Below are 26726 nucleotides of genomic sequence, written 5' to 3'. Positions count from 1 at the left end.
AAGTGTGTGGAAAGAAAATGCAACCAGTTCAACGAGATGCAACACTGAAGCAAAACCAGCAATACAAATGTCAAAGTTTCATTCAACAATGACGTTCACTTGAAAACAAAACCCATCCTCCTGTATACTTTTAAATACTTTTAATAATTTAATAATATCCTCTCCACCGGCTGGTGAATATTATCTCCCCCTGTTTGTTTTTTTTTCCCATTTTCAGAGTCGGCTATCAATCGCTAGTTAGCACTAAGCTAGGTTTCGTGAGCGGGTCTTCTAGAATACCCTGGATGGAGGATATTCTACCCAGAGACACGTAGAGAAAAATATCTGATTGATTGCATTTTTTTTTCAACATTAAACCACTCGAATGCACAAAGCATGGACGGAAAACAGCAGAAACAAGTCGGTGTAATTTTTTTATTTATAGAATTAATTAGATATGTTTTTTTTATTTTTTTTTAATCTGAGTATTCTAGGGCCTTCTCTGAATACCTTGAAGGCCCTGACATTTCGCCACTGGGCTTTAGAGATCTACAGGTACACAACGTGTTGGGCACTGCCCTTTTTCACCCTCAAAGATGTGAAGAGGTGATGGTGATGATATTGAGACCAAGGTTATTAAATTGCAACATCAGCCCATCGGAGTAAGGATACATTATTGAAACAACACAGCACGTAAAATAGTGATGTGCTAAATGTAGCATGGCTGTTCTCCGCAAGCCTTGCTTTCAGAGTGCAGGGCAGTTCTTTAGAGAAGCAGGGTTGAAGATGGGCCGTTTGCTGGATTATTGACAATGTACTGGTCCTCGGGTCGTCAGACACTACGCAGGTGACTGGGTGCATTAAAAACTGGTGCTTTCAACACCTCGGGGTCTCCATGATGCAGTAACCTCTAGGTTCAGAAAAACACCTTCAAAGTTTGATAATTGATGAAAAGAGAAAAAAAAAAAGAAAAAAAAGAAGCCGCGGCTAATCCATATCACCTCATTAGTAGTGAATTATCAAGTGGTGTTTCTGAGTAATGGAGGTGGAAAGGAGAGAGGACTGGTTGGAGCCCTGGGGTCCAACTTCAGACGGAGCACTTGCCATTCCTCTCGGTAGGGCTGATCCAGGTGCATTGCACATGTGGCGTGTCACTCCTCGGCAAGTCTATACCTCTGATTGATTATGCTGACTTCAAGTAGGATGGGAGTATGAATGCAGCAAAAGGTCAGGAGCTGCATTCAAACCACCAATGATATGAAACGTGCAGCGTTTTTTAAAGTAGCGAGGTTTCTGCATGCAGAGCTGAACATTTTAACCCCCTCCCCCCGCCCAATGAGGTCAATGCAGCGGTGCTCTTACTCCATGCATGATTCAGGACTCGTCTGGTTTACCTGGCCCCTTAAGCTTCGACACTATCGGAGATGTTCTCTCGTTACCATGCTAATAGGAGCATCACCTCTGCAGTAGCATCCTCTGCAGAAACCGCATTTCCCCTGAGGTATACTCCTAAACAGAGGCTGTTCAGTGTTAAGCGCATTCCACTCATTAAACCTTAATCTGCAAAAATGTGCTTTGCCCTTCCTGACATCAAACTGCTACAGTGGGCTGAACGCTGGAGTCTATTATCTCCTCCCCATAATGACTAACCAACTCCCCACTGTTGAAACGCGTGAGCATGGGAAATGAGTAAGTGGCCTCGTTATACGTTTAACTTGAACCGCTTTACCTCTGTAGGTACATTCTTCAGTGACATTATTCAAAGCACAGTTGGTATGAGCTGGACTTTAAATAGCGTGTCCTGGTTTCAAGCGTTTCAAGCGTAGACAATAGGGGATTTGGAACTGCTGAGTCAGATATTTTGGAGAAATCATCAAAAAAGTCACAAACTTTTAGACCCCTTTAAGACGTAGCGTTGGAATGCTCCTCGTATCTAGATTGTATCATCTGATGATTTATCCTCATTACAATGACACCTGGTATTAAAGTGTCTGGTCTGGTCTGGTCTGGTCTGGTCTGGTCTGGTCTGAAATGTGCCTGTCTGAGTCCTCGGCGCTGTTCAACCCTCTCTCCAACGAAATGACTTTCGAAACATATTGTCTCCAGGATGAGTAAAACGTTTGGAACGTGTGGTTAACCTGACATGAAACAAAACAGAAAAACACTGGTTAAGTTAAGGTTTAAGGTGGCTTAAAATGACGAACTTGAATTAAAAAAAAGAAAAACACGGTTTCACACGGGACACAAACAGCTGGGGACACAAAAAACTGTGTTCTGGCACATAAGTGTGCCAGAACACAGTTTTTGAAAAGACATGGTTACAAACCAAAACTTGCTATACAACCTAAAAAAGATTGAAATTTTTCCAACGCTCTCTCACCCTTGCATCAACAACAAGTACAAACACATGACGTCCTCTCTCACTCTCCAATCCAAAGCAAGCCATCCCTCAAAAATCACTGTTATAGGTCTGTAAATTCCACTAACTAAAAATAACAGTCTATTAACATAAACTCATTATTTCAACATTTTAACACTAACATATTACCAAAGTCCATTAAAGTATAATACATCAAAACTCACTATGAATAACTACACGTGTTTATTGTGGTTATTTCCTACTTTGTTTCTTGGTAACCTATAGGCAGAGTTAATGCGCTTAAAAGGTCAGTTATCAAGGACATGGATCAAAGATTTGTGAATGTGCATAAGTAGTAAAAAACACATTAATCCACATAAATATTTTGCTTCTTTATTTCACATTAAGTGAGTGTTAGTCATTCTGCTCGGCTCCAACAAAATTAGACTAGGCGCGTTTTTATCATTAGCAGATCAGAGTGGAGAGCTGCTTTCTGGGACGCTTCTGTAACACGCTGTGGCTCATCTGGTAGAATCATAATCCGTCTACACATTTGTTCTCTGTTTTAGCAAACAGCTAGGCTTCTTTTTTCTGTTTTTCAACGTTTGAGGATCTTTGCTGCCTCTGGAAGCCTACAAAGTTACTGGACCTGGAATTGCTACCTTAAGTTTCCAATAACTCACAAGCAAAGTGTGTATATGTTGTTTCACTGCTTTTGTTTACAAGAACTTCAGCAGATCTTCCATCTCCAAATGAACCTGAATGCCAAGAGATTGCGTTAGGAGTTGGAGCACATTTATAGCATGTTTGGTTGTACAGAGCACAGCACAAAAAAACTGAAAAAAACTGGCCCTGCATGTCTTTTGCTTTCAGATGGGCGGATGTGTCTTCTGAAACATACATGAGAAGGAAGGCTTGTTATGGACAAAAGGTTGCAGGTCAAAAGTTTCACTCACTAACAATCGATGTTCCCTACATTGGTTCAATCAGAGGTCTGGCCAGGATGGCTGGGTGAGCCAACTTTTTGCAAGACAACTCTGCAACTCTTAATGCCTCGCTGTTATTTTTTGAGTTCCAGACAAACAAAGGCCAAGTGTGCTTCCATGATGGTAGACTTTGACTCCTGTATATTATTTTTTTCACCCTGCTTAACAGGTCGGGTTTGCAGATGGAGGAAGCCAATCCCAGAGTACAGTGCTGCTTCAAATGCCAGGGCTATTATGTTCTGGGTCCAAAACAGATAAGTAGAACAAATTGCCTCTCATCCAAGGTAATGGTTCATAATTATTTGCTCACATAAGAAGGGTTCTGGGTGCAGGAAAAAAACAAGGCATCGGGTGGCTCTCCTGCCTGCGTGGCAATTGGACCATTGATCTGTCCAGATGTAATCTCACTGTGTAGAGGTGAAAAGCAACTACGCATTCACAAGTTTTCTTCTGGCTCAATTTGAGATCAAACTTTGAGAAACTTTGTGCGGAGCTCCTAATGATAAGGATCACCTGCAGTGTTCTTTACCAATTTATATCGTCTGGACTGTGCAAGGACAGAGTTAACCCAGGCCTTTATGAGAGGGCTCAGGAAGGAATTCCCATAGGGCTCCGCTCAGGCTCTGCAAAAGGCACTTTAAAAGCTTGCGGGCAGCTATGCTCAAGTGCCCACCAGCTGTAGCCTTCGCTTGCCTCCATGTTGCCATTTGCTCTGTCCTCCCAAAGAGCAGAGCATGTAGTGAATGAGCCAAAACAGCGGTGCCACTTCACGGTCAGCGGATAAGTAACTGGTGGAGAATGGCCTCCAAGTGGGCCAAGTTCGCCAAATGCAAACCTCATGACACCTTGCTGCTAACATACATTTCTTCTGTGTGTGGGTGGTTTTTGTATGCTGTTGTGTGGAGTCCTGGTCAACCATTGGAAGATCTATCTAGCTTCACCAAATTTAGTATAGGAGGCTTATTATTTATCTATACTATGTCTGTAAAACACTGGATTCTTTTTTTTTGACAGAGACATATTTAATTGTACTTTATTTGATTTTATTATTAATTTGTTATGAATGGCGGTTATGTAATTTTCCTTTGAGTATAAAGATTTTGATCTGGAAAAATTGTCATTATTTAAAAAAAAAATCACTCATTTAACAAATGATAGATATCGGTATCGTTCAGATTGTAACAAAAGTAAATAAAAAAAAAAAATCAGGCTTCTCCCGTCCTGGCTTAAGCTCCCCCTACAGTTTCCCCCTTTTTTTCCATCCTGAACCCTGTAATGCTCAGTCCAGCTAAGAAAACCCCAAATGACTCCCCGAGTTGGCAGATGACGGACAGCCCCGGGGCCACTCCATTACAAACAAACAAATCAACGGCTCCAGCAGAACAGCGTTCTACTGGATATCTCCTTTGTGACAGTCAGCTCAAAGCTCCAAACTCATGCTTCTCCGTTCCGTGTGTGAGAGCGACAAATCAAATGTGTAATCACATTTGCGCTTGCTTTGGCAGGAGACGTCGGGGGCAGACGTGGAATGGAGATGACCCGCTCCGTGCAGAGAGAACACACAGGAGAAGCCAAATGCATTCACATCATACTCCGTCTTTGTTTCGCCTCTCGCAACCGTGTCTCGACACAAAACCTCTATAGACTGTGCTCCCGTTTCAATCAGCTCGACTAGTGTTTCAAAAAAACCCATTATATATTATATTTCTTTGAGCTCCGCCTCCTATTTGCTGCTACGCGTCACCACCTGTTAGCCAGCCACTACAGAGAAAAATCCTTCACAACAGACAGAGCTGATGCGATCCACGATAACGGCCATGATTCTGTTGATGTAAATGTTCAGCGTCCTCTTTTTATGCCAGTTGTCTTTGCTGAGGGCAACAGTTGCCTCATGCTGTTCTTATTACTTACTTTACCCGGAGCACTAATGTGGCTAACCGCCCCCGAATATTAGCCTGAGGGGTGGAGCAGGGTGCACCGTGCGCTGCTGTCACATGTCCATTGATTGCCAGGCACATCATGATAATGACTGACAATGATTGCATTAAAAGCCACGTTTCATTTAGTACATAAATAGGTCACCTCTAATCTGCGCCAAAGTGGACTGAGATCACATTTTGCAGACTGCCACAGTTGGAAGGAACCCGAGTTCCAGCAGTGGTATGGCCACATATTATTCATCACACTATAAAAGACATCACATATCCTCTAGGTGGCATCACTACATACCAGTGGTGGAAGATGTATTCAGACTTTTTTTGCTTAAGTAGAAGTCACAAAAATATTCAGTAACAAATAAAAAATATTGCAGCCAAAATAACAAAAGTCAAGTAAAAGTAGAAAAGTAGCAGCATCAAAATGAACTTAAAATACTTCACTAAGAGTAATCATAATGCAGAATGTCCCATTCCAGATTCGTATATATTATATCACTGAAATATGATTATTTAAACATTGATGTGCAAATGTGAGGGTATTTTTAATTACCTAATATACTGCTGGGTAGCTTAATCTATAATAATACATAATTTCTTAGTTGATTTATGTGTTGAATTAAAGTGGTAATAGTCCTTTTTTTTTTTTTTTTTTTTAGCTTGAACCAATCATTATTAAGTTAATTTAATTAGAAGTAATGGCTGTGAAATAATGACGCCATTGGCGTTTAGAATGGTTCTGTCTTCCAGCGGGTCGTGATCTCGGGGGTAAATGAAGGCTTCATTTACAGCAAGAATGAAGGAGATAGCACTTGAGTTGTGCATTTAGTTATGAAGGTGGTGAAATGAGAACAGAGAGGCTTGATAGTCTGAACCAAGCCCCCAAGGAGGAGCACAGGACTTTGAGGCAAATATTACATCATGGCCAAACAGCGGAGTAAGAACTTCTGAGTCCATCACATGATGCTGTTGGGCTTACATTGTATATTTTAGGACAAACTTCCCAGTACAAACACTTGAATAACCCATTGTTAAATCATCAGGTTTTAGAGCATTTGCCTTACTCAGTTCATGTGAATGAGCCCGAGAGGCGGGAGGGCGGGGTCTCCCTAGAGGGCGGGGTTTCCCTTAACCCCGCCCTCCCAGCCCTCCAAGCCATCCCTAGCGCAACTGCTCTATAGGCCGTCAGTAAGATCCTGGTAATTTAAATTCTCATAGACAGACTTTTTTTGATGGGTACGCCACTGAGAAACTTTCAAAAGGAATTAAATGGGCAAAGCCTACAATGCAAATTCTACCAAAGTAGGGTACGTGCATACATGTACTATTGCTATATACAGCACAGAGGTATCAATAGAAAGCACTGATAATGGAAGCAGGACTTGTACTTGATCTACTTAACATCTAAGACTCGTCAGCTCGTGTCTGCACAACTTCACCCTAACGACCATCATCTCTGGATGAAAGCAGCACTGTCCAAACTGTACCAGCTTCAAAGTTGAACATCTTACAGCGGCTGAGTTGGATACGGAAGAAAACAGCTCAAGCGATTCCACTCATCACAGCCATTAAGTATTCATCCCTTATTTCCATCCCTTTTAAATCACAAGCGCTGGTGAAATGTGTGGAGACAGCAGCTCGCCCAGCTCAATTATTCAAAACACGCCAACTGTATTGTGGCTAACCGAGGGCTCGAACATGATTATGCACATATATTTTCTTTGTACTCCGCGTAGCCAACATTCAATCATGATCAGCTTCATTTTCTTTTCCCTTTTTTGTCTTTTGCACATATACATGCGTGACTTTAGCTATGGCTGTTACAGGGTCAGGGAGAAGGATGCAAAGACCCGATGTCCCCTTTAATTGCATTGCTTCATAGATAATCTCTTTAATGTGTGCATATCATGTACATTTTTAATTAAATGCTTTGGTCTTAGGGATTTAGCATCCCTTAGATTTACTCAATAATAACCATTTGAGGTGGGCAGATAAATCCATTTTGTCAATTTAGTATAGTCAAGGTCTTTTAATTGAGGAGTAATCCGGGAGAAAATATTGTATATGCCCTCATTAAATTCAAGAGTTAAAAAGATCCATATTTAAAGCAAGTATGCAAATCTAAATTGATAGCAAAGATTATGTTGGAAGACATGACTACATAAATTATTTTAAAATATTTGTTCAACAACCAGGACAAAACCTGGCAGGGACGAATACATTTGGTACTGAAAGCCGTTTTCCTTCCCCGAGTCAAAATTTCACTTCAGTAGCACTTTACATTACAGCTCGGTAATGGCGTGGTCATAGTGGGGTAATAGTTTGAAAATAAAGAGTTAATAATCAAGTGGTACCACTTAATTAGCAAAGGTATCAACAATGGGTAAATCTGGGTAGTATTGGACTGAGGAATTATAAAGTGCCAAAGACATAATTGAGGGGCCAGTGTGTAGCATTCAATTGGCTGAAAGGGAATATAATAATTCATAAATATGTTTTTATTAATGTACAATCACTTGAAACTAAGAATCGTTGGGTTTTGTTAGCTTAGAATGAGCCCCTTCATATCTAGAGCGGGTCTGTCTCATGGAGTCCACCATGTTGCACCGCCATGTTTCTACAGTAGCCCAGAACGGACAAACTAAAAACACTGCATAGATCTTAGTGTGCGGATAGCTCTGATATATTTGGATTTTTTCATACTTCCAGCAAATTAGCACAGATTAAGGTGGATGGAGCTGTGGTCTCCCTGCACTGATATCAAGTTTTAACCCAGTTATTACTTTGATAAATGACATGGTATAACTTAATTATTAACTCTTTATTATCAAACTAATACCCATTGTTTCGTGTTATTATCAAAGTTTAATAGAAAGTGCCACCAAACTATGTGGCACATTTGGAAAACAGTCATCTTTCTTAATTGATCATAATGACAGAGAGAGAGGGTTTTTTCTAAATGAAACATTATTAATGCTACCGGTGATGCCTTAGCCACTGAGCTGAACCCATACACATATAAACCCTGCCCTCATTCATAAGTTAAAGTAGACAGGACAGGTATCAACCAATTATCCACTCCATTCACAGCAACTCCCTTCTCTTACTAGTCAACACAGTATATTTCACTTTTTTCCAATTTCATCCAGCACTCCACTCATCTGGTCTCAGACTTGTGGCTCATGATAGGAAAGAAAAAAAAACATTTAAGGAAATAAATAGCCCCCTCTGTCTCCCTCCATTTCACCATCACCTCAGGAGATAAGACGACAGAGACGGTTTTCTCATCTTCCAAGGTATGAAAATGAATGATGCAGGGGCATATGGAAGATTTGAAGGCAGGGGCCTACAAAATGTCTCAGACTACTGGCTCAGTAAACTATATTCAACCCTTTAGCTGAGAAAACTTTAGGAAAAGTATTAATGCGTGTCTACTTTCACCCTGCTGGTATTTTTTGGCTATTTACACTAAGCCAAGTTTAATATACTACTTAATTTAGCAATTGTTAGCTGGCGAAAAATGCTTTTTGAGAGAAAAATGTGAAGTAGCATCAAGACTATCAAGAGCGACAAAGCATGTGTAGGGAGAAGGTTGCGGTGGATGAATGAGTCAAACTTGAGACTGGGGTTCAAGTCCTGAGATAAGCCAATTTGGACACTTGGTTGACTTATTTTCTTTCTTTTGCATATTATTATTTTCAGTTTTTAGTTGCAGTTTGGTTTAGTTTAGGCAGCTTAACTTAGCTACTTGGTTAAGTTTAGGAAAAATATACATAGCTTACAGTAGGCTACTATTACACATATCTAATGTTTGAATGGGTCTGCTGCAAATATAATTCTTTTCTACGAACACCAGGTTGCTTGTCTCTGCCATGCTACATATAGCCGGTTGTAAATAGCCACATTGGCTATTCCACCAAGGTGCAACAAGTATTGTTGGCTTCTGACACTTGGTGCTAATAGAGTCTCCCAAAGTAATATCTCAATAGCACATCAGCAAACATACTGCCTCATTCTTTTGCGATTAAAATTGCAGTCTGGCTTTAAGTTGCCAACGTGGTAACCCATAATGCAACAGCACCAAAAAAGGTTGAAACTAATGGATGACGCATTCTTTATCAAGTTCAATTTGAGCAGAGAATAAGAAAGTATGAGAAGATTGAGAAAGTTTTTTGGAAAAATGAAATCCCCCTGCAACGGGGGGAGCGTGCTACCTTCGTTCTTACCTTCCTCCCAGCCCTGGGGGCTTCCTGCCTTCTTCTCGCTTTTCTCGTTCCTTTCCTCCCGCTGGTCCCCGGCAGCCACTATGCTCCATGTGAACTCTGGGATAGCCTCCAGGTGCTGGTCGCATGTTCTGCTACTGCCAGGGCATCGGTGATCTGGGGGAAAAAAACAAGAGACATTTATATATGGAGATGCCTGAAATGTACAGAGATATTCAACTCTTCAACAATATATATATATAGATAAAGAAGTTTCAACAGAAAGACACGTTTCATTCTGTAAAAGTGAATCTTGTAGCCCGCCTCACTAGAATCTTATTAATCACAAACTCATTGTCGAAAGAAAAATTATGGCAGCAGCAAGTGCTTCAATAATAGCAGGCAAAGATGACTGGAAATATAAAATGCAGCACAAGCTTTTAAAAAAATACCTTGCTCCGTCTGATTAGCGAATGGAATTTATAATTACACAAACTGCCGGGGGGAAAAAAAAGAGGTGTTTAGTTGAGTAAACAAAACGTTGCCGCAGCAGGATCTGTTTTTGATTTAAAGTCCGCAGCTTCAACAAACGAGGCTGTTGCTCCTTTAACTACAGTCGAGACTGTTGCAGAATATTTTAAATATTCCGCTCCGCTCCACGATTTGACTTAAACTTTAAAATGATTAGAAGGAAGAGGTGATCACAGGCTCAGGGGGACCAACCTTTGTCAGTTGGATATTTGTATTTTCAGATTTAATGGTCTCATCCTTTTGGTTGCACAACATCCCCCTTTGTGTCAGCACACGAAGCAAGAAAGTAACGGCTTTAATGGCAGAACCACCGTTGGGGTGCACACTTTTTAACTGGGGAGGAGGGTGACAAATGCATTGTCCATTTAAATAGTGCTGCTGGGCTGGGTGTAGTAGAAGTTAGGGTACTTTATTACCACTCTAACATCCTCCCTAAAAATTTGTTCAGGGAGAAAATGAAGGGTCAGCTTTCCTCCCACTCATCGTCTCTCTCTCTTTCTCCTAGGTGTCCTTCCCTCCCTTTGGACGGACCTCACGTAGACTCATCCCTGCGGCTCGGTAAATCTCTGTTCCAGAGGGCTTGGTCACTTTCAAATGACTTCTTGTGCTATAGGCTCTGGAGGAGAGGAACTAAAGTGTTGTGTTATCTGCCAGCGCCTTCCACTATTTTTGCCTTTCTGCAATAAAGTGGTCCTCTCCGGGTTGGGTTTTAAACAGGGTGGAGAACTGGATTACACATGTACTGTGACTAATATATCAACATGATCATTTGAAGCTCTGAACATAAAAACATGTTTGTGTGATAATGTTATGCTGCTGCATTAGGCTAATATATGTTAAAAAAGATCACAACGATCAACATTTCGTTTTTACACAATTTATTTGTCTCTGTAAAAGCAAAGTGTGCTATCTTTTTTGGCATTTTTCTGATTTTGTACGGCTGCGTTAACACACCATATACAACATATAGAAGTAATACCAATTTGAAATGGCAGTATGGTTGAGGATGCTTCATGTAGCAGCATAGAATACGTGTAGACATGAAACATGCTCTGAAATATTTAAAATGTTAGTGCCACAGTTTTTGGGTGATTTTAGGATTCCATTGTGCTTTGGAATTTTCTTTGGGTTGGGGGTGAATAAAAAAATTATTCAAGGATTAATATTCTCTGTATGAAATGATGGTATGTTTTTGTAAAAGTCAGGGGCATTCATGTATGCATATCAATGTGTAAAGAACCTTCTCACCCTCCCAAAAAGAAACAGTGTTATGGACAACCCTTTCTCCTAAATATTGGGTTCGCAAACAACACAACTGCATTCTTAATTATGTTTGGAGGGAAATGTATTTCGAGGTCCCAGCTTTAAACACGTTTCACAGTGTGAATTGAAACAAACTACTCTGTTTAGTCAAAGATCATGGTTTGTTTTAAATAATTGTATTAACTTAAGGTAAATACGTATTCATGTCACGTAAGTTAACTTTTTTACACAATAAACAATGTAGCTTTGTTGTATGGCCGGGCTGGATTTGAACACTGCCTGCACCTCACCAGGTTCCTGATGGGTAATGCTTCCCACAGTTCAAGACTAAGGATACAGTAGATACACATGGTATATTGTCCAAAACAACCTGAATCTGCTGTTTTTCTTTATTAAGTTGGAATAGTAACCAGATACTTAGACCATATTCCCAGATATCCCCCATTTACACGTGTTCACTTCACCAGCCGACAATAAGAGCATAAGACCTACTGAATCACTGAGAGAAATCAGAGATGTTCTTGTACTTGTTTAGAAATTGTCCACAAAAGAACTGTGAAAATAAAAAAATAAAATGAGCAATTGTGTCTACCCACAACTGGGAAAACCTACTTTCTCACCATTTGTTTGTGCCTGTCTCTCAGAAATCAGAAGCAATTTCCCATATTGATTTTCGAGGAAGAGCACTCACTTCAAAGGCTCATAAAAGTTTTTGTTCGCAAATTTTAGTTCAGCCCGTACAACCCTGACAACACACATCTTACTGCAAAGCCTGCTCTGTCTCGGTGTTAACAGGGCTGCTGTTCTTCAGATAAAATACTTTTCTAATGGACCCCAGAGAACATGTACTCGTGTCACACAGGGCTGCTGCAGCGATCCCATGTTTGAGATTTAGCATACATTAATAAACTAGTGTTACAATAGTGCTTCTCAAATCTGTACAGGTCTGCGGAAAACATGGATTTCTGCCGGATAAAGAAAATACAGAGAGAGGAGATGACTTGCAGCAAAGGGGCAGATTCGATTATTTTATATTTGTTTTACTTCTTCACAGTATTATATAACAAGTTCGATAAGTTGATGTCATGTGCCTGCAAACTTGAAATCATGGTGTGGAAGCTTAAGATGTAACTAAACTGGCGAGGAGGGGGAAAAAAACTGCCAATGGCAGTGAACTATATCTACACCAGAAAGCGACCTTTACCGAAACTAAGTTCAATATTGCCCCGTCCTGTAACAAATCTTTGACCAGCACTGCACACAAAAGGTTCTATACTCTCTGCCCTCGTAAGTCATACATCTCTATATTGAGTGCATTGTGTGGTGCTTAAAATGTAGTTTGACTCTTGTTTGAGTAGCATCTATGCTGACGACATACAAATAAATACTTTGCGTTTCTGTCCAATATTCTTTCTACTATACTGTATTTCCAGCATGCCAATAGCACTATCAAATATCCCTCACAATTAACAGAGGTCTCCTTAATCTCCTTAAATTGTATCATCCACAGTACTTAACATATATTATGAGACTTAGATCACAGTTTGGACAAGTTCTCAGTGAATTGAGACGTAGGACCAGATCCTTAAAAAGGAGCTTTACCTAATGAGGTGGCATCAGGGCTGCATTAGGCTTCCCTTAAATTACATGGCTGTCCACTGGAGGAGGCAGCTGCCTTTAGAGAAATCATTGTGGCAGTCGTTCCCAGCCACTTTGTGCCAGTAAGGGTAATGGTTTCCATGCTTAAAACTTGTCATTTGGCAAAAAAACATCGATTCCTGCAGCTCATTGCCACTGGGGACCTTGAGGGCTGATGAGATGTGGAGGAATTGAGAGGTTCAAGGTTGCGGTGAAAGCTCATTTCCTTCACTTCAATAAATGTCAGTGTAGCAAGGGTGGTTTGATGCAGTGTGTTCATTAGAACCTGAGCAAAGGCTTTAAAGTTCCACTGAGCAGTGCAAAGGAAGGCGGGGGGGTTATCGGTGCGATTAAATCCCTCATCAATATACACTTATCTATTCTTTTGTCAGGAGTACTTTTCTTTTCGGAACAAGGATATTCCTTAAGTTTTGCACCACAAATAATGGCATCAACCAATCACATTGAGGGAATCTGACAAACTTTATTGTCCCAACAAAGACGGCTAATTGTAAAGGCCTTAACCTTTAATATTTTTTAATAACTCTTCAATCTCTCAACATATGGATCATAGAGGCTTCCAATATTTTTTGTCTTGTTTGTCATTTCATATTCTGTAACAAAAATTGAATATTTACAAAAACTGGTTACACACATTCATTTGCATACTTGACACACTCACGGAAACTCACATGGACATAAGTCTCAGCGCTGTCTCCTCACATTTTTCCACTCTCAGATATCATGCCAACATTCATGCATGCAGAAACGCACTTGGCACGCTGACGAGCAAATCTCTTTTGTGTGCTGCCAAATGGTGATGTGAGATATGATTCAACTGTGGTGAACAAGATCTGGGTCTGTCATCCAGTTTCGCCCCCCTATAATATGTGCAAAGTGACTAAGAACTGATGCCTTGCCAAATGACCAGGCAGGGAGACTGCTTTCATTGCCCATTCATTCACAATCACATCTTTGATTTCTTTCAAATCCATAATGACCTGAAATAAGTAATCACATCCTTTTCTTTTGACATCACCGAGTACAGATTCGTTTACCTTTTGATTACACCATTGCATACTTTAATCAAAGCAACTCGAGGAGCTACTAAAGAGGAATGTCTGGGAAGCCAACCATAAAAAAGAACTAAATTATATTTCCCACGCTCAAGTTAATTAGGAGCGGGTCATGACAAACATTCTCCCATTCTCCAAAGTTTGTTTTAATATTTGATTTGTCCTCAAGCACAGAGTAATTTCTGTTTGAAATTGAACCAGGTGTTCAATGTGAAACTGTAATATCTGAGAGAGAATAATTTGTGTGTGACCGTTTTAGAAAACCACCCGCGGCATGAAGAAACTTTTATTTATAGTTGCTGTACTTTAGCTGTTATGTATAATAGGGCTCTAATAGGACATATTGTATATTTGGATGAAAGTAAGTGAATTAACACCCACATGTAAATATCAGGCAATTTACCTTCAGTCAAAAGCATAATGTAAATGTTTGTGTTGGTTATTAAATGGCTGTAAAGGGCCATTAACATATTTTACAAGAAAATATTTTAACATTTTTCTGCATTCACATGGATCTTGACGGCACAGGAATACAAATACAATTTAAAAAACTGATGGAATGGCAGGACAGCAAGACGAAACATGCGTTAAGTTATGTTGCTATGGTGATGGAATAAATTATATTGAATACAATTATTTTGTGACTTAATTGTTAGGGTAATGCATGTAGATATAAAAAAGCACATTTCTCTTTCATCATCACTGGCCAGGTCACTGGACCTTTATGACAAGGAGAAGCAGTGTCCTGATGTCAGTGCTCCTCACCTAAAGCTTAGCCCAGGAAGGTCATGGTCTGATGAAGCCAACAGCTACTTTTTGCAGATGATGTGGTCATTTATACTCTGCTTCTTAACATCGGGTTGTGAATTCTGTCATGGAGGACGTCACAAAGTTTAGATATATTGACTTTGGATCACGATGCAGTCCATCTTTACGGTTGCACGTATTCTTTCACGGCCACACCTAGTTTTTCCATCCTGATCACGTCCACCAAAATGACATCCGGTTTGCCGTCCACTGTCTTTCTGATTACATGTGAATGCAGCATTTTACTTGTTTTGCTTTCATATAAGCATAAAAAACATTTTGAAAAAGAAGTTCCACATATTGGGAGATATGTGTGTTTGCCTTTGTTCTCAGAGTGAGATGAAAAGACTGATATCAACTCATGTCCGAGCATTAAGTACTTTGCCTTAGAAAATGAAGAAATGAAAATATATCATTTCTAGGATTTTTTTTTTTTGTTGCAATTGCTATATCAATTATAAAATGTTGTGGGACTGTATCTGATAGTAAAATCTTCCCCTTACGTTTATCGTTTATTAATTGCTTGTTCTTCGCATACTGTTACATGTCTACAGAACTCGAGCAGAGGCATGTTTCAGATCATGATAAAAAACACATTAGACAGAGAGCTACATTTCTGTGACTGCGTAAATACTGAAAACATTATCCACTGCCTTTAATACAGTTCATGCCAGATTATATTGTCTGCTCAGTGGCATTTATAGATATTTGTTACACAGCAACTATTTTCAGAGAAGCCATAATACCGAGTACTACTAATGAGATGATTTGATTAATTCAAGCTATCATAACAGAAAAACTGGCACTGTTTTATGTCAACATCATGTCATCCAATAGTTGGGCCTGTTTGATCCAAGTGAATTGAAAAAAGAAGCTCAATCAAAAGAGTTGCCATGGCAGTCACACAGATATTATATCAAAAGTTGGATTTCCACCTTCGCCAATCCACACATTGTTAATGTTATGTCAACTCATCCGAATGCAATTCCATCAGTCCTCTATCCCAATACATTATTAAGGCTTCCAGAGCACAATATTGATAATAATCACATTGTAATTTATACTCAAGCCCCGTTTTTTTTTTTTCTGCAGGCCGGGTCTCTGGGCTCTCAGCACACCAGGCTTTGATGATAATTGAAGACAATCTATGAATTCTAATACCCCAGAGATAGTTGTCATTGGTTGCGGTGATGCTCAGGATCCTACAGCTTGAAGCCATAAAGCCTCATTGGGGTTTGCAGATGCAAATCTACAAAGAACATTTAAAGACTTTAAATCTGTGAAGCTCAAAATGGCTAATTACTGCTTCCTGCATGTCATTTCTTATTAAGACAGAGGATGATGAGGTTAATTTAAAGCCGGAACCAATGTGATGGGACCTGCATGGCCACCATGTAAAGAAAAAAAAACAAGGGGACTGACATAACAATAATGTATTTTAACTCATTTTTCTACATCTGCCTACATGGAAGATTATGGTCAATATTTAAATATTCTTTGACAGAGCTGTCACCAATGCTATGTATACTTTGAAAGATTATTCATATGTGCTTACAATTTTGTAACAATGCAGCTAAGGTCATTAACAGAGCAGCCTCCCCTTTGGGAATGGTGCTAGTTTTAAACTAAAATTGGTTATTCAACAAAACAAATCAATGTAAACAAGGTCTCTAAATGGTGTTGCCCTCACAATTAATGTACTCAGGTGCTTTAAACGGAATCCATTTATTGTGGGGTAACACTGGTGAACCTTGGCCATGTTAGTAATTAAAGCTGCTAGATTTGATATTCAGGGCATTAATATAGCAGCAAACAACTATTTGTTTTGTAAAGATATAGTAAAGGAATGTCTATCTGAGCAGGGAATGAAGTTGCCCTCCCTCTGTGTGTGTTGTTTTACAGTTTCTCTGTGCCTCGTTAACAGAGATGGTCTGGCCGCCTATCCATTTTTGTTCATGCGTGTCCCTCCCTATAAAATAGATGGCCCTCCCTGTCTTTGTTACCCACTGGCAGGCTTGGGAAGTAACAGATTACATGGAACGGTGTTATGTTATTAGGATACAAAAAAAAGTAACTGTATTAATTGAAAGTTTTAGACAAAAATGACGTAATCAGATTAATTTGGTTAAAATGGGGATTTCCAATGCAACCAGATTATCCTTTTTGCTGGCATAAAAAGATGGTTCATAGGATATCAGCGAACCGCTTTAACATTTCTGCTCTAGGAAATATTAAACAAGGGAAACTGTGAAATTTGTAGAGATGTACCAAATAGTTCGAAAAGTCTTTCAAAACGTTGACGTTCAAGATATTATTATTAACAATTTACAGCAACGCTGCGTGTAAAACCAACTTCCCACTTCTCTTTCCCTACCATCTCTCTCCCACTCACACACAAGCCAGGCAGGGCTCAGTCATCTGTGTAATTGTCTCAGTCCTCAGTGTAAAGGTCAACATTTATTGAAAAAAGATAAATGTAATCATTTCCAAAATTCACAACATGTTTTTATCAAAGAAAAGATTCTGCTTCAAGCAATAATTGTTGGCATTTAGCCTTTCAAAAAGAAAATTTTCACGGCAGTCAAAACCATGAGAGGAGGCAAACATCTGTAGCTTAACAAGGCGGGATGGCAGCAATCTAACAGCACCGTAAGTATTTAAAGCGTAATTCAAGAAATCTAAATGAAAACCTCTAACGTAAAAAAAAGAAGATATACTGCACAACCTGGCAGAGACCCCTGGGGCCTGAAAAGTGAAGCCGATACAGAAGTGCCTTCAACTTGTTTTCTTTCTAACGGACAGCAGGGGTGACTCCTCTGGTTGAAAAATGAAGAACAGACTGTATAGACGTCTATCAGAAAATTACTCTACTTCTCACTTGATTTATTACCTTAGTAAACATTGTAAACATGAGTTTATGGTCTCAATTGCTAGTTTCATCTCTTCTTCAATACAGCATGATGTTCACTCAGTAAATTATGGTCCCATTAAGAGATAAAAAGAATATAAAGCAGGTTATGTTTTAGGGGATGGCTACATTGTTATTGACGGGTGCTACCACCGCGTTGTCAGTTCTGGAAGTTGTCCATATTTTTGTCTTAATCATGCACAAATGTAACCCTTTTACAGTGCCCTTTCAGGTCATGAAAGTTATTTGAAACATTTTGGTGTCCTAAAAACAACTTTTTCAGCAATCAGTCTTACTTAGCTCCACCCTCTCATGTAACTTCTGGTTTCAAATAAACAAGACGGCGACGGCAAAAATGACAAACTCCAGGCTTGAAAGCAGCAGATCACAAACCAGTTGGTGACGTCACGGTGACAACGTTCATGTCTTTGTGTACAGCCCTAGAAATTTGCATAGTTTAGTTTGTATAGGTACTGATACTGCCTCAAGTTGAAAACATTATTTTGCCAAATTATAATTTGAGTCCCTGAATCATGGCAGCATGTTACCAGCAGAAAAACATAACTTTAACTCCACTGTGATGTTGCTCCCTTTTTTCTGCTTTACATACAAAATGGCAGTTTTTCAACAGTTTCTTTTTCATTGTCTTTATTTGCACATTTGGTTATATATTAAGGTCATCCAAAAGTAACATGAAGTAATCAGATCACTTTCATTTTAAATTGTGATACTTGTATTAGGGTACTGATTGAAATTTTAATAGGTAACTAGCAATTGTATCCTATCACATTTGTAAAGTAACCTTCCCAACCCTGCCAACTAGCTAGCTAATTGCCCCCGCTATGCACTACGCTTATACTTCAGTTTTAGCTGATAACACCGTCCTGTCCAAGGCGTCGTTGAGGCAATCCCTCAGTCATCGATCTGATCTGAATTTCAAATTTAGCACATTTAAGGAGAGCATTCCCACAGTTACCAGTTGTTGATAATTAGCCTATCGCATCTTTAGGCTACGTGCCTACACAACCTTGACCTTACTCAGAGATTGAGCGATGTGTCACATTATGCGAACAAAAGGTTGTTGAGATGCAACAGTGGCCATCTTAAATTTTGTACATAAACAATAGTCAATTTCCAGTCATGAACAACTATGTGATGACATGTTTTAAAAAATGAGAGGTTGGATTTTCAGGGGAGTGCTTTTGACATCAAGTAAATTACATCTAACGATGTATGCCCCTTTGTGGATTGCGAGTGAAAACTGAGCTGACAAATTTCCCCATGAAGCCCTTAACTGCGATGATGAATATGTTTATTTCCTGATTACAATGAGATTGTGTCTGGCTGAGTTTATTTATGTATCCATTCAACTTTTTATGGCCTCGGTATTTCAGGCAAATTCATTTCCTCTCAAGTGAGCCGGAGCTTAGACATACAGAAGGATAGATGAGTGGCTTTTGAGTGATTTTGTTCAAACAGCGGGTATGACAGGTGCGGTAAAGAAATGATCTGCAGCGCTTATAAACAGAGAACTCTGATTCTGATGCACAAATTAATAAGGTCACGCTTATTTCATGGCTTGTTTTTCTTGATGATGATGTTGATGTTAATCATTTGGGCCTCCCATTTGCAGAGCATTTGTTCTCCCTCCCCTTAGTTTTTAAATAAAAAATGGGTTTGATTGCAACCGAATGTGTTTATTGACAGGGAACAACTAGAAGAGAGATGTATGGAAGTACAGTATTAAGATAGTGATTGCTTGACCGCCCGTGACAGTTTCTGATTCTAGATCAAAGGGGATCAAAGTCAAATGTCAGGCTTTCTATTCCCATTGAACTTCCTACTTCACCTTATCCTTAGCATCCACTCTTCAAAACTACAAAGGCACACGCTGGCAGGAGGTCAAGAGAAATCCTTTGCTACAGAAACCTATACGGCCTTGAAGATATTGAAGAAACTACAGACAACACCTAAACCATAAAATAAGCCTTTTGCCTCACAGTATGTTCCAAATCATTAACAGATTGATAGTTTCCTCTCGTTCCAGGCAATGGCAACTCTGAGCCATAGTAAGCACTAGCAGTACACTTTTGTCAGCAAATTCTGTTAATGTGCTTGCTGAAATTCCATCCAAAGTCCAAGACAAACTTCACATTAACAACTGTGCATCTTTGATTCCAGCCAAACTGAGCAGATGTTTCCATTCATTTCATCATCTTGTTTTTTTTTCATCATTTCATTCCTGATGCACATAAAAGTAGCTGTCAGACATAATCGCCTGTTTACTCCTGAGTGGGAAATGTGGGAAACTAACGCAGTGATATTAATGAGACCTCAGTGTTTGAAGAATGCAAGTGAGATACTGAGAATTGGTGTTAAAGATTTGCTGTCTTTTCTGTTATTTTTTAATGCTGCAGTATTTTTTATTTATTTTATTGGATGTTACAATAAAATGCAAATTAATCTGTGAACTTATATGATTATTGCAAGGATACAAAAAGTTAAAAATGAACCTCGAGAACAAGAAATAGCTGTTCAATTAAACAATGTGCACACAAGAAGGGATAAAGTGATCTCATTCCTACTAGTTATGTTTTGCCGCTTTGGCATACAACGCAGCCGGTTCGTGGTATCGTGATGCATGAGTTTTAAGTAAACAAAACTACCTTGAGTTAGAAAAAACATCTTGGTTGGCCTTAGAATAAGTATTCTTATAATTCAACGAAAGCTACGGATATAACGTCATATGACACAGAGGCGTAGCGTCACATAAGGCAAACTTCTTGTTGACATGAGCGCCGGTCCTCTGGGTGAAAGTCCCGAGTTTGTTTGCCCCTTCCTACCTCCTCTAGCAGACTTTCTCACTCTAAATACTACATAAGTTGCTTCAGTGTCTTATAAAGAAGCAAATGGTTTTTACATTAGAGTTATCGGAAAGCCTTGTCCATCTCATACAGACTTCAAAGGGTGACTTGGTATGAATAATGCATATGCCTAAGTCCACGCATCGGTACTCGACACCCTGTGGGACCAGGCTGAGTACAGGTTGGGAGGGCTGCTTAAGGGATGCCATATTTGAGCACCTGCACCAGGCTCTCTTTTTTATACCCCCCCCCACACCGCCTTTGCAAATGTGTTTTATTCCACTGCTGTGTCTCATTGCACAAGAACAGCACTACCAGCTGAGTGAGGCAGATGTTCTATTGTCATCCACGGCAACTCCTCAAGTGGCTAGCATCCATCTGAGTGCCTCGGTTACAGCTGGCACCCACAGCTGAACCGGGACGATCCATCTCGATGAGGAGAACATGTCTGGAGTGGGAAGGGTGGCGTATGGAAGGGTTTTGCTACACAGAATATGGCAACAGGCTACCCTGCTGTCATCCCCCAAGGGGAGATGCACACTGGAGAAGGGAGGCAGGTCAGAGGGCTCTGACTTTACTGACACACGATAGCAATTGCAAATACAGATGTCGCCTAGCCAGCTAGCCCCAGCAGCTAAAGGCTACTAATGGAAGCAGAGAGGCAGAAGGGTATGGGGGCAGCAGGTGGCGAGTGTCCAGTTGGTCTGTATTGGCTTTTGTGCTAGGTAATAAATGCCAGCGGACAGCAGATGCTGTAGGGACAGCTGAGATCTATCACTGTAGCCTAAAGCCATGTTCACTGTGCCATGTTGTTGAGTCCAAAGCTTTTTTCTCAGTGTCCTCAAAAGCTGTCGTATATATATGTAACAGAAAGCAACAACACCTATTCTATAAAAGCAACTTGATCCCCACAAGTCTAGAAATACAAGGCACAGACATGCCCAAATATGCAATCAGTATGAATACAATGTAATACACAATATAATATATTTAGCAAGTACAACATGTTATATTTGTACTTGTTTGTTCAATCAACAATTTGGCAAACAGCACAACATTTGTGGTAATTGCGGTTTAATTTGTTTCTCTTAACTGTGCCATCATTCATTTGGAGTCATCTGGCTTTTATTGCCCAGATGTGATCCTTCCTGCTCCAGCCACATCACGTTTGGTCCACTAATTACCATACAGAAATAAAATACATAAATAAATAAATAAAAAAAAAACTCCTTTTCTGGTTAGCTAACATGCAAAAGATGAGAGGTCAGAGCTATCATCATGTGAAATCATAGAAAATGTCGTCGGCTGTGTGCTTGATGGATGATCGATTCAGAAAAGGCGAGTTGATCCGTTTTCTTTCTGACACCAATTACAGTGAGGTCCTCTTCAGGCTGTCACAGCCACAGGCAGATGGAGAAAGGTCCCAGGGTTCCACAGTCGAGGATGTGTTTCATAAACAGTTTGGGTGGCAGTTCGCGGGACATTGAATCATCATTTACAGGAAGACCTCCCACCCTCCAAGAGGTTGGAAAGGAGCAAAAAAAATTCATGCCACAGCTGTCACCAGCGACTGATGGGAATGGGCTTTGAGAGCCTGATGTGACACGGATTCACACATGGGCCTCCAGCTCACTTGCTCTGATGCTCATACCCAGCGGTTGTGGGATTTTTGGGCTCCGGTCGTTTGATCACTTCTTCTTACCGCTCTCTTACCACTATTTTCTTCCAATGTCAGTTTTGACAGACAGCTCTAGCCATTGCTGGATTGTACTCTCGACTTACTCTACAAAAAAGCTGCATATAGTAGGAAATGGTCTTCTAAGGGCGGATTCACACCTGAAGGTCTGGTTTCTGATTCGATACAAAGCAAGGTTTGCGCTCTGAGAGGCAAAAATCAAACATTCCAGACATTGTCAACAATGTTGTCCTCTTATTGATCGCAACTGGCTCCTAGAGCGACCGGCTGGCAAGCTAGCTAGCTAGCTTTCCAATTTTAAAATGCTTTCATGCTACAATCCTGACAGGAAATGAGCTGAACAGTGGGCTGGTGGCCGGAGGTAGAGCTTGGTCTAAACGGTCCATCTGTCAATCCCCAAAGCTCAGAGACTAAAAAACAGCAGAAAGCTCTCCAACAGCCAAACTAGACTCTTACCAGCAGGGAATAATGCAGAGGGGCCATTGGCGTTCGCTAACTTGCTAATTATTCTCCAATTTGTGGAACATAAACAATAAATCCATCAAATTCAATGGCAGTAACTGTGTAAATAGGTTTCTAGTTCGCTAGTCACCAAAACAGGAAAAGAAAATGTTTTTTTGAACCAATGAAATAATATATAAACGGTACGATTCCTGCGATTGTTTTGAATGATGTTCACACCAGAAATAAACCATTCAAGAGTTTGCTTTATGGCGGCTAGGGACCACCCCGAGGCTGACAAGACAGTGTTTTTTTGGTCCAAACCTGAGTTCTAGAGTCTGGTGTTCACGCCAATTGCACAACACGAACAGCATTAAGGGGGTAAACACTTCAGGGTTCGGATCTACGGGGCTAAACAAGGATGGCACGCCCTCTACGCATTACATGAATGTTAAAGTGAAGATCAGGACATAGATCTTCATGGTCTGGTCAAACTTGAAAATTGTATTTAAATTCTGAAAGACGCTGGCACTGCTAGCTAGTTTTGTCGACGTGGCTTAAAAAATGTTTCTGACTCAAGACAACAGTCCTTCTCAGTCCTCCAGCTTTCTTTAAGCCTTCCTCAACAGGTTTGCTTTATCATCTGGTCTTACTGGTCCACTATGCCCTTGCGTTTGCATGTATGATGATGATGCTGCTGTTTGATATGCTTGAATCCCGCTAGCAAAATATGGCTGAATAAAGCTGGTTCCAGAGAAAATGATCATTGTGAATGCATTAAAAAACTTCAGAATTAGCAGGATCCCATATTTTAAAGTTAAAACCATCTGGTGAACAAAATGCTGAGCTCAATGTACATTTGTAATGCAGGAACTTGCAGCTCCATTTCTTAATAAAACATTACTATGTGTATATTTTTACAAGCTGAGCAAAAGGCTTTACAATATATTTATTGTATTAGCTGCAGTAAAGTGCTTGTGATTGTATCTTTGACATATTGCTACCCCAGCGGCTGACAGTCAATTCCGATTAGTGAACTATGAGAGAAAAGCCAATACAATCGCTTCATCTACATGAGTACATTTGTTCCAAGCATAAATGTGGCTTTCAGACTTAGTATTCTGTTAACAGTGATGCACATCAGAGGAACAATTCTTCAATGCTGTCAAGGATTCTATGAATTAGGATCTATATTAAAAAGGCAATAAACCATAAAAGTTGCAATTTTACATTGAATTTGAGATGATATCCTTTGTAGGGAAGCCACTGCAGTCTACACCTTAGTTATAGAAGATTTATGTTTTAGCTCTTCCTTTCTCTCACTTCATGTTCGACTTTTAAAAGTTGATTAAATATGCTCTATATGTTCTTGTGGTTCTTACATGCTTCAGAGGACTGAATGATTCTCCAACTTCAAAAGGTTAACACTTGAGAAATTGGTTCTTAATGCCTGGATTATATGAAGAGGATACTTTCATTATTTGGAATTACTGTCGAATAGTTTGGTGAAACTTTTCCACAATTTGAAATTGCTTTTTAATTATTATTTTTAATAAAAGCACATCTGAATGAATCAAACTGGAATGCTTTATTTCATTTCAACTAGGTTTCTCCTCCAGCATTACATACTGGGTGATTTGATGACAGATTTTTCATTTTATTTAAAACAGTAGGTAAATGTTGGTAGATTTGTGCATATGCAGTACATGTGTACACTTGAAAGGAAAGGGGAAAGATTAATGTTGTATTTTTATGCTTAAACTTGTATTTTATCTGATGTATTTATATAATTTCATCATTGTAAGCAGCCTGGTTCCCCACAGAAATGAATTATGAGTTATTCCATAAGCACTGGCAGGTTCCAGATGTTTTTGTCATGGTCACTAGAAGTTGCATTTTTCTGGGTCCTTGAATTGGTCACAGAGAGGCTGATCAACAGAAGCCCAGTTTTCTGATGGTGTCAGTGCGGATGGTAGAGGGCAGGCCGGACAGAGATGTTTATGTGTACTGATAGAGAGCTGATGCCAGGTGTCACGGCAAATTGGGGGCAAAGGATCTTTGGAGGACAGAGGCGCTTTAGCCTGTCCATCTGCCTGAGGAGAGCTGACAATGTACCGACTCACCTGACGTGGGCACGTAGTCACCGGGAAAGCTCAGGTCGTCCTCGGCCACCCAGGAGAAGCTCCAGTACCCTCTAGGAATGCCAGCAGCAGCTCTTCCAGCCAACGGTTCACCTGCGAAAACAGAAAAAACACATCTCACTTTCAGAGAACGTTTCGCAAAGAAATAAGAGATCCTGAAAACAGTTATTAATCATTCAAGGACATAATGATTACTCCATGCTGTGTTTATATGGGCTGACTGGTTGCCATAGATTTTGGCATCCATGCTGAGGCTATGCATTCTCTCTCCCAACTCCATCTGTTTTGGACATCTCAGGGAAGGGGTGTCAGTTTCCATTTGTTACATGCATACAGTATTTCTTCACAATAAACTGTGTTCACAGAAAACTTACTGTTTCTGCTTACCAAATACATACAGTTTTCTTTGCAGAAAACATTTCTAATGAAGGTCTACGTAGTTTTGGGGTTTACTTGGATGAGTTCAGACAACAAAAGTACCAGGTTAGGTTTCCGTTTGGGTTATAAAAAGTATGTTTGTTTGGTAAAATAAGTACAATTCATACTTTTGTACGTGGCATCAGTAAGTAGTAAGTAAAACAAATTTAAAATAAGTATGTCGTCTTGGTTTCACACAGGAAAAGAACAGCGGACTCCTGGATGAAAATCTGATCCAACCATCCACCCAAACCTCTTCCCTATGTGGACCTTTTTACGCTTCATACTATGTCAGTTGCTCTGAGCGTCCAAAACAATGACATGGTTGGGTTCACATAAAAACATTAAAGTGATACTTGGTGAGTCGGTATGAAACCGAGGGCCACTGGCCTAGCCCCGGTATTTGAAGGTTGGGAGTGAAGACGGGTTGACTGAGGTCACATTTACGTGGTAGTCCCACTCACTCATTGCTCCACACGCCTTAATATCATCTGTAAAAGTGATGTGATCTCCTAGTTTCACCCCTTGCTGCAAATTTAAGAGAAACACATTATCCACTTCAAATGAAATTTGGAGTCAATGAAACATGCACAATATTGGTGCAGCAGATTAATAGCTAGAGAACTCTAGCAGTGGCACAATGAACTTGAGTCATGGTTTAAAACGAAAAGTCCCCAGGCCCATATGAATTGGTTATCGGATATCGATAGGCTCTGCATAATTACCTGAGGACAAGTTTGGCTGATTTTGTTTGACTCCTCTTCACCTTCTAAACTCTGACTAATTACCACAAGATCGAACAGAAGTCCATTACTGGAAAGGAGACGCAACGACTTTCTCTTTTACTTCTGTAGCCTCATCTCCCAGTGCTGCCATCACAAGCACACACACAAACATACACACACACACACAAAGGCTATCGTTCTCACTTTGTCCTTAGTCCATGGGTAATTAGCGCACAGTCACAGACCAATCCACCACTGCCCAGGAAGGAGACGCCAGCATAAATCCTTTAAATCAGCCTTAAAGAGCGGTCAAATTTAAACACTGCCTTTTTGGACAGAGCACCTTTTCAGTTCTGGCCGAAGAAGATATGCATGATAAGATGTTGACTGAATAACAGATACATGCCAGTTCTGCAGTAATAATGCTTAAAATGCTCACACGGTAGTTGTTTTACAGCAGCAGCTAACTGAGATCCTTCCAGGTGGGAAGAAGAACGTATGTTTGCCTTGTTTGAAATAAAATCCTTTAATCCTTACAAAAGGATGGCGGTGTTCTTTTAATAAACTGGGACGTGAAATGACATCTCTGCGTTTATAGATAGTGTCTTTTTAAGCCTTGATGGATAGGCTAAGAGCAAAGCGATGTGTTCACAAGATAGAAGGGTCAAGCTCAATATCAGTGCGTTTAGCTCTGAAGTCATTTTTGTTCCCCAGTCAACGGGAGTGGATAATGTGACATGGAAATTGTCACTTCTCTGC

General features: G+C 40.0%; 1 protein-coding gene across 1 annotated transcript in view; it reads right to left on the bottom strand.

Annotated features, from left to right (window-relative positions):
• alk (ALK receptor tyrosine kinase) overlaps positions 1-26726 on the bottom strand; it is a 367814-nt gene that overhangs the window by 207179 nt on the left and 133909 nt on the right. The window contains 2 exon segments of the mRNA XM_054614353.1: positions 9473-9637; positions 24808-24918. Of these exon segments, the coding sequence (XP_054470328.1) occupies positions 9473-9637; positions 24808-24918 (276 nt within the window).

This window comes from Anoplopoma fimbria, chromosome 15 (assembly GCF_027596085.1).
Source record: "Anoplopoma fimbria isolate UVic2021 breed Golden Eagle Sablefish chromosome 15, Afim_UVic_2022, whole genome shotgun sequence".
NCBI classification, from domain to species: domain Eukaryota; kingdom Metazoa; phylum Chordata; class Actinopteri; order Perciformes; family Anoplopomatidae; genus Anoplopoma; species Anoplopoma fimbria.
This window is presented reverse-complemented; position numbering and strand designations above follow the sequence as displayed.